The following is a 15675-nucleotide window of genomic DNA, read 5'->3' as shown; positions in this document are numbered from 1 at the left end:
TGTTAGGGATGTGCTGGTATCCTTCCTCCCTATTGAGGTTGTTCGGTGTCTTAATAGTATATATAGCTTCCCTAATAATCCAACGGAAGTATCTCAGAAATACTCAAGTTCTCTTTGCCTGAAAGGCCCCTACCACTCCACCTCTGCAATTTTTAATGACATACCTGAGGAAATTAAATCTGTCTCTTAACCTTCTTTGTTTAAATGGAGGGTTAAAAATCTCCTATTCAGAAAGTGCTATTACAGTGTCTCTGAATACCTTGAAGATTCTCATAAAAACATATGATATCGTAATGTGCTTTTGTATGGTTTTCCGTTTTGTGTATTTTTATTCTATATATATACATATGGTGTACGCATCTCGTTATGTCTTTTGTACTTTTATATTGCATCTTTTTTTGTATGCAAATCTTGACGTAGCCATGGATTGTATTTTTGCCAACGGTGATAAATAAATATTATTATATTATTATTATTATTCTCATTGGCAATGACTTTTGCATTGTCATAGTCGGGATTGTGATTCGGCCCACTCCACGTGTGCTCAGCTATGGCCGAGAGGTGCAGTTGTTGGTTCCTCGTGGCTCTCCTGAAGAAGCCTGCTGCAATGCCGGCGAAACTGTCGTCTGCAGAGATTAATCTACACGGTAGTAACCCCGAAAACCTTCAAGCTGAATCCTAACCTCACTGCAAAAGCCTACACATGGATAGGATCTCATGATTCGTTGCTAAATCGATTACCTAATTTAGGTTTCCATGCTGAATAAGGTTAAATAATGTTAGATATGTACATAATTCCTGCCAAGGTTTCCTGGTTTCAATGCTAAACAAATGAAGTAGGTAATAAGAATTTAAGGGAAAATGGAACGCGGCTCAGGTTTAAAATTTGTAGGATTTGTGTGAGCCACATTTTTCTCACCGGCATTTCCAGAAAAAAGGCGTGTGGCTTCTACGGGTAAATAGGATAAGTCATGCATGATACCAAGGATGAAAAATTCACCCACAATTCCCAATTTATTTCAATAAAACCCCTAGTTTGCTTAATGTTGACCTAAATGGAACATGTAATCCACAGGTTGACGAAACCATGTTTCTGGGAATGAATATCGATGCGCATCTTTCCTGGGAAAAACATGTCTCTAATCTAGCTGTTCATCTTAGCTCTAAGTGTTTCCTAATCAGATCAATTAGATCCACTGCATCCATTGATGTTCTTCTAATTATTTACTATGGGGAATTCTACCCCCATTTACTATACACCATTCTACACTGGGGCTCTTCACCCCATGCAGTGACCATTTTTAAAATCCAAAAAAGAGCTATACGTTTGATTGCAAACAAACCATGTAGAACCCCATGTCACCCTTTGTTTAAATGTCTTCGCGTGCTACCTATTCCCTGTGTCTACATACTTTCTGTTTTATTATATGCCAAGTCAAACTTTAAGGACTTTGCGCTGAACTCGGATATTCATCACCAGGGTACTATGCAGCAGGGAGACATTCTTATCCCATTTGAACGTACTAAGAAAGCTATCTGTGGCTTTCGAACAATGACTCTAAGGCTTTATAACAAGCTTCCGAAGAACCTAAAAGCTCCCATGAGTTTGTCGACCTTCAAAACTAAGTGTAAAAACTTTTTACTATCCAATTGTTTCTACTCAGTTGATGAATATTTATCTTTATAACTGCCTTTGAATTTAAACTGCCATTTTGTATACAACTTGATTTTGTATTCATGACGTGCCATATACAATGTATGTACAATACTTGTCGTCTGGCAAATAAATAAATTATTATTCCCCAGTTGCCGGACACCCTAAGTGAATCTATTTATTAGAGTTTATTTATTTATTATTAGAGTTACTTTTGGATTTTAACAGTTACTGTTGGATTTTTAGAGTTACTGTTGGATTTTCCACTGTTACTGTTGGATTTTCCACTGTTACTGTTGGATTTTCTACAGTTTTTTGTTGGATTTCAACAATTACTGTTGGACTTCAGCAGTTACTGTTGGGTTTCATTAGTCACTGTTGGATTTTCTACGGTTACTGTTGAGTTTCAACAGTTACTGTTGAGTTTCAACAATTACTGTTGGATTTCAGCAATTATTGTTGGATTAATTAATAATCCCAATTAACTGTTGAATATTTCAACAGTTTTTTTAAACAGTTTTTTCACTAAGGGTAATGTTAGAAATTTAATACCTGCGAAGGTTTCCTGGTTCCAACGCTAAACTCTGGAGAAATAAACGATAAGAATTTGAGGGAAAATAGAACGAGGATCACATTAAAATTTGCAGGATTCTTGTGAGCTGCATTTTTCTCACTGGCATTTCCAGGTAAAAGGCGTGTGGCTTCTATGGGTAAATAGGATGACTCATGCCTCATACCGCAGGGATGAAAAATTCACCCACAATTCCCGATTTCCCCAGTTGCCGGACACCCTAAGTGAATCTATTTCCCGATGAATAGGGATGAACACAACAAAAAGCACCACTCACCTCACTCGGAATGCTTTCACTCAATTTCCGCCCATCAGTCTCGTCTTCATCAAACATCACATCATCATCAATTGGTTCCTGCTTCACCTTGATCTGAAAGTATGCACAAATAATAATGATATTACATACATTGAAAGCTTATAAAAATGATTCCCTATCAGTAAAGTACAGTACACTCCCGATTATCCTAATGGTCTAATGGGAGAATAATAATTAATAATAATAATAATATCGGTTATTTTCGTAGGCACTGTGGCCCATGAGAAAATGTAAGTACAGCTTTCTACAATTCACATTGAGATAGATAAATAAGAGACAAAAAGTAAATAAATAAATATATATACTGTCAAATGTGAACAGTGCGTATCGCCTAGTGCATGAAAAAAAAAGACAATACAATGTTTTCGACAAGAAAATAAATAAATAATCGCACTTGGATGTAACACGCTAATTACAAAATTTAAGGTGACAAACAAAAGAAATATGGACATAAGAAAGTGAATATAAACAAGAAATATGAACATAAGAAAGTGAATATAAACAAGAAATATAGAATAAGACGAGAATAGAGAATGGAACGGCACGAATAATTGGAAAACACGGATAAACCAAACTTAACACTTAAATGTCTTGCAATGTTCATAATTTACGTAAAACAAACAATATATTATTACAGTGGAACTTGGTTAGTACGTTCTTCGTTAGTACGTTTTCGTCCTTAGTACGGCGATTTCTCTCGGTCCCGGTACCATCCGAACAAAATACAGGTAAAAGTATTTGGTTAGTACGTTCGAAAAAATTGCGCTTTCCTGGTTAGTACGCTCAATTGCTAGCCGTGACGCAACCCGCGATTCGTTCTCTAGTATCTTCTTAAGGGTCGTAAACCTCCAAATTCATGATTTAATTTATTATTATTAGCCATTGACATTTTTGCATTCGTTCCACATCTCTTTCTTCGACCGTGATTTATTCAAATGCACTTTTAACCCTTTCGTGCCGGACGTCGGGTTGAGCCGACGGGCAATTTATATTGCAGAACACCTGACCTCGGGTATAGCTGTCGCAAACTTTTCTACACAGACGACCTGATGTCGGGTATAGCTGTCGCGGGGGATGGGAACCGACCGCAGCGGGAGCTATGGTCCGTTGTATTCAGGCCCGGCCCGAGACCCAGCTTAGGGAGACCCTTGTGCCTCCCCCTAGGCAATTAAGCCCGACCCTCCCACTCATTTATGATCCTTCCCACAGCAGGAACTTGCGGTGAAGTGGTTGAAACGGCAATGGTTTTTGCAAAGAATAATTTGTTGCAAACTCAAATTTTTTATTTATTGTAATGAATTCTTCGTTTTGTTCTGTGCGTAGGCAAATTTTAAAAGAAATTTTAGTGTTATTTTTAACGAACTTCCCATGTGAATGCTTTAATACTCCAATAACTTCCTACATTACATAACCTTTATTTTCTGATCCATTCATTTTCCCCCGAGTAATTACTAATACGCCAGTATTCCAAAGTAATGTAACTTGTACATCCAACTTCGTACCTGCGTTGTATGCCCTATTGTTAGCCATTCATTTTGGGTGGAACATGTGCTCAGCTGACTGACGATGTCTCGGGTAAACTAAGCGGAAAAACCAAACCTTCCACTCTCACAATGATATCGCACGTGCATTCATACAGTCCAGGTGTTGAGCGCAAATGACATTTTTGCCAAATTTTTCGATGGCCCTCTCCGATTCTAAGAAAAGCGATCCTCAATATGCTATTGTGCTACTTCTTTCATGGGTTTTCAGGCTTGCATTCTTATTTCCCTACCCTTTTTCCTTTATCGCTGAATGCATCCTTAACTTCCATGAAAACGTTATCACTAAAACCCATTTCTTAGTACTTATGCCTGCCCATACGAGAATGCATTCCCTCTCTAATTTCTCTCCTTACCTTCTAAAAAACTTCAAACATCTAACCTTCTGAAAAATGAAAAGGTCCTAACTAGGTTATTATCAACGCTAGAAACCCGTTTAAAATTTCACCATGCTTAAAAATATGTCAGTTATTATTATGTAAGTGTAATTTCTCAGAAATCGTAATCAATAATTATTTATAAAAAACACCCGTAAAATAATAAGTTGACCACGGACTCCCGCTAAGAAAGGGTCCGAGGGTCGGGTGAGAGGCAGGGATAATGGCTGGGCGCCCCATTGAGTTGGGTCCCAAATCCGAGGGACGAGTGTACCCGGGCAACTCACCCCCAAAAAAGAGCTCCGTAAGGAGAGTTTTAAAATGTTCTTATGCTACTCGTAGCGTGGTAAAGTTTTGCTTTCGTAGTCTCCGGCAGGAAAGGGTTAATATGCTGTAATTTTCACGTTAATCATTAGTTGTGGCCATTTTGTTCAATATGAGAGCATACCTTACAATAAAGAACATAAAAACGTATCCAACTACCCTAATCATTTTAAGTGACTGTTGGATTAAGAGAGATCACATCGTTTTCTCTCGAATCATGGTAAAAATAATGCCATAGTGCTCGCTTTCTGTAATTATTAAATAATTAATAAATGTTCACTGATGCATGCATGTGTGTTTAAAGAAAAAAAATATAATGGTTTAAAAGACAGTAGTGCATTTCATTTCCGCAGGATATGAAAAAATGGTGCCTATAACTAAAACCTCTCTATAGTGAACCTCCATACACCAAATTGCCTAAATTTTGGTCCCCTCTATTACGATGTAAAGAGGTTTTACTGTATCATGGCAATTTGTGCCTGAATTGAGTTAAATTGTAATGGGTACTTGATTCTCACCCCAGCAGCTTTTGAAGTTCCCTTTTCCCTCTGCTCCACATCCTCAACTCTCTTGGGCTTCTGCAAAACCAAAGAGAGACACGATCACACACTGAAAATCTACATGCTTCAATGTCTTACAAATACCTAAGTCAGATAGCAAGCAATGCATCGGCTAATAATGAAGGTGTCCATCCAATCAAAGCAGAAAAATTTATTAATAATTACTGCTATTCCAGAGAAATTTTACAAAATTCCATGTTAACCTTACTTAACCCTTTCGAGAGGGCGGAGTTTTCGTCTTAGCATGACTGCTGTACTGAGCCCCAAGAGACTCTTCTTTCTCGTGGTACGGAGCATTTTTGGAGGGCATTCGTTAAGAAGGGTCTCGCGGAACCTTTTTCGACCCCTCCACGCAGGGACTTCGCATTATCTCGGACTTCGAGAGTAGTTGTGCTCTCTCCTTTCCGGGTTTATGACCATACCTGCGGCATTGGCTCGCGGTCAACTTATGTATTGCTTATACCTATGTATTTAGCAATTGGATAATTGTTGCTTGCACGTAAATTGCAGACTTTGAATTGAATTCCTCATTTTTTTCTGAGGATTGTCAAATTTTTAACGAAGTTCGGAGACCATTATTAACGCAGCAACAATTTCCATGTTGATGTTCATTCATAAGTCGAGATATAAGTTAAAATTTGTCGTAGAATTTCGTTTAAAAATTCAAAACGCAGCTCAAAAGACAAATAATTCATTTCTTAGTGTATATTTCTTGAGAAATGAACAAATATTTATTTCGAAAATTGACTGTATAAATAATTGTATGACCGCTGTCCCTTACCACTAAGAGGGGTTATAAAAGACGAAGGGTCCCAGTACCTGCTCCCTGATTCCGAGGGTTAATCCTAAACCCCAAAGCGTTGGGTGCCGAGACAAAGACGTCATAACCCGCGACCATCTTACAAGGGGGGGAGCTAGAAAACGTATACATACGGCTTTCGATCTCCTGGCCGCGAAAATCTCACATGTATATATACAGCCATCGTCTCCCGGGTCAGGAAACGTATATATACGTGTGCAGTAGGGAAAAGGTTAATAGGGTAGTTTCCTTCATCAAAGAAAACGAAAGGCATTCATTGCGATTCGCCACAAGATACTAATACTGTAAGTCCAGAAGTCTATTATTTTGTATTCTAAGATTTGGTTAATTCAAAAAAATGTCGAGGAGTTTGGTGTAATAATAAAATAAAATGAAATTCTATAAAAACATGCTTTCTCTAAAAACAGTGATAAATGCTCTAAAAAAGTTTTTTTAAATCATCTTTATGGATCCATTATTTAGTCTCCACATCACAGGGAAGTAATAGTGTAGTTTCCTTCATCAAAGAAAACGAAAGGCATTGATTGCCATTCATTACCCACCATTAGTGTATTCATAATATACAAATTATTTGTTTTAATAAATCCCAGTTTAGACGAATGGCAATGGTAAAATGTATCCTCATTTTAAAAAGGCCAGATTGGCTCCCATGCTATGCCACTCCAGGTGACATCACAGGGACCTAGTTTCTATAGAAGTAGATAGGAGTTTTACATCGTATGAAATTACCAATGTATGCATGAGGCACAGAGCTCAGGGAAACATGTCTTAATAATCACACATTAAAACTGCCTAAGGTCAGAAAGTTTCCTTCGTTTGATAAGGTATAAACAATCCTTATTTAAGGCAAGCACTACCAGCTAGCAGGGTACTCTGCTACCTGCTAGCAGCCTGCGTCAATGCACAACACTTCGAGAAAATTAAGAATGTAAATAATTATTCGTAGTTATGATTGCGACTGATGAATCAATTTCATTATATGAAATTGAATTCCTGCAATTTTACTCATTTAAAAATAACTACAACTGCGCGTTCTAAATTAAAGAAGAAAATTGTATTTTAATTTTTTACTTCAAGTCATACAGAATATTGACCCGGAAGACGATGCAGAATGTATAGATAATGGTTAAGGTTAAGGTTTACATCCTTAAGGTTTTTGGTAGAAAAAAATCAAATATCTTGAATCTTCTATCCCGAGCCTCAGTGATTCGGTGTCGCCAATAATGGATGTGAAGAAGAAACTTGAATGTGTAAAGGGTGAACAAGCCGTAAGTATTTATGGCAAATTCTGCAAAGTTTTGGATGAAAACGAAGGCTACAAGTTAATGACTGATATAGCTCAGACTCTCAATGGAGAGGTCAAGAGGCAGACATTTAATGTTTTACAAAAACTCACCTTAAGTGGCTACCCTGCGATATGCTCCTATTACAACATGTGAAGTTGAGCAATCGTTTTCGATGTATAAACTTATTTTGACCAAACGTCGCACAACATTTACCATAGAGAACATAGAAAAAAACCTTATCTGTCACTAAATCGTTAAATAATTTTTTGAGAATACAACTCAAAGTGAATGAAAATACGTTTTTTCCTTTATCATACAATTAATGAATAAAATCTGTTGCCCACAACCTGTAATTTGACTTTAATTTCCCTATTTCAAAATAAAGATAGATATTAATCAGCTAAAAAGAATTACAGGGGTCAACTATATTCTTAAGCAATTGCTGATCGTCAAAGAAAGTGTTATTCAGAATAAAAAAAAAATATTTAGTAAATTATGGTGATCTCCTGTCTTAAAAGTCCATGAAATAACACGTAAACCCACGAATACTCATCTCTACCCTCTTTTCTCCATCAATTCAGTTAAATTCAGCCACTTTCTCATGGAAATAACTCAGACTTTTAAAGAGACTTTTTAAAAAAATATTGATGACTTTTTAGGCGACTTTTTTGGAAAATTTGGAGACTTTTTTCCGCGCTCTAATTATAACAAACCTCTGAAACCTACTTCTTTAACTGATTGTAACGCCTGGGGCAGTCTGCCGCGGTCAGCTGGCTGGCGATCACTGCGGGCCCCGACAATGCTCGCGAGCGTGTACGTAGAGTGTAATAGAAAAAGACTCAGATCACTTCAATCAAAGTTTTTTTTGCAATTACAAAATTCTCGATTTTCATTAGTGGCTTTATTTAAAACATTAAAATGAATTAAATTCTTGTCACCGTATGATCTAAATAAATGAAGACTGCTAAATATACTGCCACGAATAAGCCTCGAACCCCGACCCTATGGGTGGGAGTTGATGACACTAACCATTAAGGCCGTTTTACACGGGGCACGGTATTGCGCAGATTAGAGCTGCATTAATTTCTAAAATGCCGTGGAATTGCGCGAATGCATGGACGAAATTAGAACGGGCTATTTTGGCATCTTGCGTCCACGCATTCTCGCATGTGTTCTAGCAATTCACCGCTTTACACGATGCAATTTTGATTGCGCCTTTGCACGTACGTCAGATTGCACAATTCCTTGTACCGTGTAAAACGGCCTTTACAGTAACTAACTCATCTGTAGGGGAATGTACTACATATGTAGCATTCTTAGCCCTAACTGCTGATGGGCTTCCCGATGCACACTTTCCGCAGCTGAAGCGTTGATACAGGCGACATGCACTCACAATCAGTCCAACGTTCATCTGCAACTGCAGCAGCTTGATGCGTGAGTTGATGCACTTTTTCTTGAACGTTTTGAAGTTTGCCAGTTTCTCCATGCACGCTCCACATATCCGAGAGGGTAATCCGTCGTGGGGACTGCACTGAAAAGGCAATTGAAAAAAACAACAATAAGCCCAACCGTACACTGTATTATACTGTACATATACTAGGGCAGATCGGAAAAATCAATTTTTTTTCAAAATCCATCTGGCCCAATGAAAAAAAGTTGTGGGACCGATCAAAAATAAGGCCTGAAAAATTTGAGACCTCTGGGTGAATCCCCGACCCTAGCTCAAATGCAATTTAGGGGGGGAAGGTCGAAATTCGAAAAATATAGTATTTTATGGTCATTTCCTATGGATTTTGCCGAATTACTACCCTTAGATCAAAAATTTCATGCATTTTTGACATATCTGCCACCGTTTAGCCACAAAATACCAAATTAGAGTCCATGTCCGCGAAGAAAATATTCCAACGCCCACGCAGCGTCGCGGATACAAGAGTCGCAGGCTGATCCCTTCCCCTCCACGCTCGCTTCTACCCCTCCCACACCTCCAATGCAGCAAAATTCATCCCGAGCATGCTGCTAGGAGGGCGTTCATCTTTGATAATACAGTAGATTCCGGTTAATTGGGACATATCAGGACTTGTGCACTTTGCCCCAATTAAGCGGCTGCCCCGATTAGGCGAACTCTCTTGTATATGGGCATAAAAAACATTGAAATGGTAGAAAGAAGACTAAAGAATGTTTATAATGCAACATGAGTTTATTAAACTGTTATTTTGATTAATAAATCAGCGAGTTTAGTTAATATAGTATCATTTTTAAGAATTATAACAATTTAGCTAAAAATATTTTTCACAGCCTCAGGCGACGCTGAATGAATGTCTTTTACTAAGTCCTATTAAAGAAAAGTCCTATCCTCTTGCGAATATTATAACAACAAGAGCTTTCAAAATAGGGCAAGATTAGGAACATTTGTGAAAAATAAGAGTAAATCAAAGGAGGAAAATATAAAAAAATAGTATTCTAAAACAAAATTTTAATTTCATCGCGAGTATAGAGTCTATGTCGCCGACTCATGGCCCAATAAAGCGGCATGCTGTCCCAATTAAGCGGAGAATACTCTGGGATATTCCTATCTGTTGGGTTCTGTTCTTCAAGATCTGCCCCGATTAAGCAGCTGCCCCAAGTAACCGGTGTACCCATTAAACGGAATCTACTGTATAAATCAGAAGATGGTAGAAGGTAATAAAGGAAGCGTAGTGAGACGACTTATCCCTTATAAGGAGTTGGAGTTAAACAAATCGATGTTACCAACTTTTAGAGAAGTGATGAAATATTTTTAGATCCGAGAACGCAGGAAAGGAGCCTACGCTCCATGACAAGGCCTCTCGAGTGGCTATAAAGGTGTGCGAACTATGGTGACGCTTCCCTTCCATTGTGTGTGTGACTAAATAGATGAAGCAACAACAATGAGCCCAACCGTACACTGTATTAAACAGCACAACAATACAATCGTTTTCTCTCAAATCATGGTAAAAATCACGCGATAGCGCTCCCTCTGCGTAATCATTAAATACCGTATTCCTCCTAATGTAGTGCCCCTCTGAATATAGTCTCCCAACCCCCCTAATTTTGAGGCATGAGTTTCAGGAAAAATAAAAAAAAATGGTTTGAATATAGTCCCCCCCCTTTAACTATTATCACGGGAATTTCTGGAAAAAAGGGGGGGACTATATTCAGACATATACGGTACTAAATATATGTTCTCTAATGCATGCATGAATTATTTTTAACGCAAAAATATAATGGTTTAAAAGACAATAGTGCATTTCATTTCCGAAGGATATGAAAAAATGGTGCCTATCACTGAAACCTCTCTATAGTGAACCTCCATACATCAAATTGCCCAAATTTTGGTCCCCTCCATTACGATACAAAGAGGTTTTGCTGTATATGCTCAAGAATCCTATACATAGGGTAGTTTCCTTAACCAAACAAAACTAAAGGCATTGCTTGAGATTCCTTACCCACCATTAGAGTATTCATAATACACTAATTATTTTGTTTTAGAAATACCGGTTTAGACGAATGGCAATGGTCAATTTTATCCTCATTTGAAATAGGCCAGATTGGCGCCCATGCGATGCCACTCCACGTGACGTCACAGGGACCTAGTTTCTATACAAGTAGATAGGAGTTTTACATCGTCTAAGATTACCAATGCATGCATGAGGCACAGAGCTCAGGGAAACATGCCTTAATAATCACCTATTAAAACTGCCTATGGTCGGAAAGTTTTCTCCGTTTGATAAGGTATCAATAATCCTAATTTAAGCGAAGCGCTACCAGCCAGCAGGGTACTCTGCTACCTGCTAGCATCCTGCATTGTATCAGTGCTCAAATTCTTGCCCCAAGGTCACCTCACTTGCAGCAGCGGGAACCAGGACGACGTCGCACAGGCTTGCCCCAGCATTCATACTTAGCCGTAGCGTTTTAGCGCATTGAAAATTTTCACTTTTCAAGAAATTTTTTTTCTTTTGAAGAAAATTTTTTTTGCATGGAGTAGACCTACTGGGGAAACTACGATTAAAAAATGCGCCTCGTGCACTACCACATAGGTGGCGAGGAAACGTGTGCATATTATGGAGAATAGTAAACCCTCTGTCCAGGGTTGATTGATTTAAATCACTTGATTTTTATTTTAAAAAATCAGTTGATTTAAATCATAATGAGATCTATATGTTTGATTTTTAAAGAGTCAAGAAAAGGAAGCTGCAAGTGCATAATTTTGATTTTTATTTCTTAATTAATACAATGAATCGACAGTTATCAGCACAATGGTGGCTCTTAAATAGAAATGATACAGTAGGAATGCATGCAACATGAAAATTTAAAAAAATGGCTTTGGTTAGAATACTAGTGTATCCGTTGAACAAAAATTGTTTTCTGATTTAACTTCTAAGCGTAGGCACCATACAAAGTTGCAATTACAAAATTTTTCTAAACTTCACATGCTTTAGAACCGCATAATATTGCACATTTGATACTTCCAATGGCAATTTTATATTATGCTGGTGTAATTTTTAATTTGATGCCATTGGCATTTCCATTGTTCTCTCCCCTGATTGACTAAATGTTGTTGCCTCTTATTGTTTCTGCAAACGATCATTCTCCAATATGCTGCCCAAATAGTTAGTTTGGCAAATAACTCAATTTTTGATGAATGGAGAATCATAACAATCTCATTTAAATCAATAAAATCCGATTTAAATAAAAAAAATCAACAAAAATGATTTTTTTGAAAAAAATCATGATTTTTATCAACCCTGCCTCTGTCCCAATTGTTGGCGGATGGACAGGTGAGAGCTAGTAACCAATATGCGAGTTACGCGTCCAATAATGTTCGGAGAGCAAAACAATATAGTCATGCATATTACGGAGAATACAGCTCCAGCCTGCATTCGAAAGGCTTTTTCTCAGAATCCAACAGTAACTGTAGAAAATTCAACAGTAACTGAGGAAACCCAACAGTAATTGTTGAAATCCAACCGTAACTGTAGAAGATCCAACAGTAACAGTTAAAATCCAACAGTAACTCAAGAAAATTCAACAGTAACTGTTAAAATCCAACAGTTTTTTCGCTAAGGGATCTTACCTGAATTTCGACGAGTTCACCCATGATGCTCCAAACGAGAAATCCATTAGTTCCTCGAGGATTGAATACGTCGATGGTCCAATCGCCTGGAATGAGGCATAGTCTGCAGAGACGAGCCAGATCATCTTTAAGCATCTTGCTGCGATCTTCGGGGGTAATTCCGGTTTGCTCGACACGTCTAAATAAAAAAACGGAAAAATATCAGCAACTCATTACGAACGCGAGTGAAGCAAAATGTAAATTTATACAACTGCTACAAACGATACGAAGCAAATGTCTCCGAAATGAATTGGGTCATGAAACGTTACTATTCTCCTCAAGACAAGAACCATTTTTAGAATAATCCAGTCAACTGTCGAAGAAAATATTATATCACCATTATGTTCTTTAAACTCACCGTGGCTGCCAGCTTTCCGATCTCGAGTTTTATTCAGGGTGAACGGTACATTAACAGGTTGCCAGGCAGATCCATGTATGAGCGAATTACATGGCAAAATGATAACATCTAACAACTATCAATGCCTTATAATGGTTGCTAACATGACATATATTCGCTTAGATATTATATATTGGTGGTGATAGAGCTGCCACTGATTCGAAAACAACGTTAACTGCTTGCTAAAACCAGCAACACATGCGAAATATTTTTTTTAAACCTACACCGACTTAACGTTTGTCATGTTTTTGTGCATATCGTGCAGTCCGGAAGTTAGCGCTGCATACAATGACCCGTGCCCGGGAGTATATAAATCTGCGTGTTGCTGCAAAACCAACGCAAACTCTTTCCCATTGCAGAAATGAGACGCGCTCATAAAATAACCAAAATACACGAGTTCATTAAGCTGTGAGACGTCAGGACTCCCTTTCACGTAACCCGTTTACAAAGACACTACGGGATTACCCTGTACAATTTAAACGCTTCAAAAGCTATACAGACTTCCAAAAGAAATATTAATTAATTCGCTAATTCCGAATTCTTTCCTAAGTCGCTTTTATTTCAAATCATTATTATTGTTATTGTCTAACGTTTTTATTGTGAATTGAACACAAATGAAAATACTTACAACAAAAAATATATAAAATTGTTCATAACCAAAAAAGAACATGATAAAACTTTGATAAAATATGTGCAAAAAAATAAAAATGAAACAAAATGCAAATTAATGTACCAAAAAAATTAAATAATAGAGAAAATCTAAGAAAAAAAAACGTTAATTTTGAATTGTCATGTTTTGGGCCGATATAGGGCCATTCCCGGCTTCCGACGCCGGTCAGGCTAACCTGACCGTAGTCAGAATTAATAAATTTAGTCTTGTTAATTTTAGAGTGCTTTTGCACGCGCTCACTAGATGCCTGTCTTTCTGATTCTCCTTCACTAACACTGGAAAGGTTACACTGGTCCCTTTACATTTGAATCGCCATTTTTGCCCCGCTTATGCACTTTGTATATTCATTGCCGTGGAAGAGGTGGTGTATATACTCACCAGCAGTTGGACCGTCCAAAGGTATATAACCTGGTCAATTTGAGGTGTGAGTGAGAAAGTTAATATTCATGATTCTGCATCATAGCCGAAAAAGGCCGAGTATAGTTGACACATCAGCTAACACTTTTTTTACCCTCAGTCTTCCATAGTCAAAATTGCAATTGTCATGGCAGTTACCATAAATAAATATTACAAAGAGGTAAATCAAAATAGGGAACTTGCATATATTTCAGATATAACAAATAGCCCCAAAATTATATAGAAATATTTGTTTGCATACCTTGGTGAAAGTTTTTTTATTATTTTATGACGTGGTTTGCGATATTTAATGCATCAAAGTTCACGAGAATTTTCAAATGCAAGTGAGAATCGAAAACGCCCGATGATTGGCTGGTAGAAAAGTGACGTCATGTTCTGTACGAGGCACGGCGGCACGGCCATGGTAGAGGTTGCATACTTGAATACAAGCGACGGCGTGGTTATGATTCATTTATTGATGTGCAGACGTATCGGAGTTGTTCATTGTGACTTCAGGGCTATTATTTGATCTATTTCTCCTCCATTGAAAGCGATAGATAGCGTAAAGATGAAGGCATATGGTTATTCCTAGGCTGATCCTAGCAAGCTTCCTGTTACTGATTCCATCATGATAACAGGGTATTTTAGTGAAACTGTAGACTTCGTCGGCGCGGAAAGTCGATGCCGAGAAATGGAAAGGTAGCTGATGTGCATCTGAAATGTTTTATAGTTCATAACAAAGTGAGACTTGCGTATAATATTGGCGAAAGCGTATACTCATGTGAAATGTGTATTCTTTTGGCAGTCCGGTAGAGAGTCTTGTGGTGAATTTATTTCCACCTCGAAGCTGTCGATGATACTTTCAACTTAAAAATACCTTGCCTGGAGGGCGACAGGAAGCTCTGAGGAAGCCAGACTATTAATGTTTCAAATTAGTAGCGATAATATAGACGAACTTTCAACACAATCTACCATCTTGTGACTCAAAAACCCTGAAGCCACTTCCTATTCTTCCTATTCGAATAGGAAGTGAAGCCTGAAGCCTTCCTATTAGCAGAAAGAATCGGTCAATCGCACTTCGATCAATATAATAAACTCAACGTCTTCAGGTGTTAAGAAGTTACTTTTGTAATGAAAGCCTTCCTAAAGTAGCATTAAAATGTGAATATTTTCCAAACAGAATCTTTAATACATTTTGGGAGCTGTTCTCACGATATATCTGAAACCTACTCTAAAGGCGAGCTCATCGTCATTGCGATCGGTTGTCACTTAAACATTCCGTATCGGAAATCCTAGAGGGATGACCTTCGACGATGACCTTGATCACCTGCACTCTCACTATCACTGGAACCCGTGGTGAAAATATCATCCCAATCCAATTTCTATTTGGTTTTAACTGGGGATAGAGCAACATAGAACCGCACATTCTTTGGACAACTTTGGGTTTGACTTTCCCTCAAACACCCCATTTTCCCTGTGGTGCACATCAGTCCTATCTTTATACGATGGCCTGGCAACCTTTAAATGGATCCTTGGTTTATCCTGAAAACCAACTAAATGGAAATTGCTGATCCACACGTCTTCCTCTATCTCCACAGTTTCCAAATCAAGGGCCGCGGAACATTCCTCTTG

At 38.0% G+C, this 15675-nt stretch overlaps 1 protein-coding gene across 2 annotated transcripts in view; it reads right to left on the bottom strand.

The window, feature by feature from the left end:
- The window catches only part of LOC124170202 (oocyte zinc finger protein XlCOF6-like), a 67666-nt gene extending 54455 nt beyond the window's left edge, over positions 1 to 13211 (bottom strand). The window contains exons 1-5 of one of the 2 annotated variants that reach the window (XM_046548899.1): positions 12939 to 13211; positions 12542 to 12719; positions 8843 to 8980; positions 5302 to 5361; positions 2503 to 2595 (exon numbers count right to left, since the gene is read on the bottom strand). In XM_046548899.1, coding sequence (XP_046404855.1) covers positions 2503 to 2595; positions 5302 to 5361; positions 8843 to 8980; positions 12542 to 12676 — 426 coding nt within the window. In that variant the 5' untranslated portion in view covers positions 12677 to 12719; positions 12939 to 13211. The remainder of the gene's footprint in view (positions 1 to 2502; positions 2596 to 5301; positions 5362 to 8842; positions 8981 to 12541; positions 12720 to 12938) is intronic. The other variant, XM_046548900.1, reaches the window with a different exon arrangement.
- Between the last annotated feature and the right edge of the window lie 2464 nt (positions 13212 to 15675).

Source organism: Ischnura elegans, chromosome 13 (genome assembly GCF_921293095.1).
Source record: "Ischnura elegans chromosome 13, ioIscEleg1.1, whole genome shotgun sequence".
NCBI lineage: Eukaryota > Metazoa > Arthropoda > Insecta > Odonata > Coenagrionidae > Ischnura > Ischnura elegans.
The sequence above is the reverse complement of the archived record's forward strand: the minus strand, read 5'-3'. Positions and strand labels throughout refer to the sequence as shown.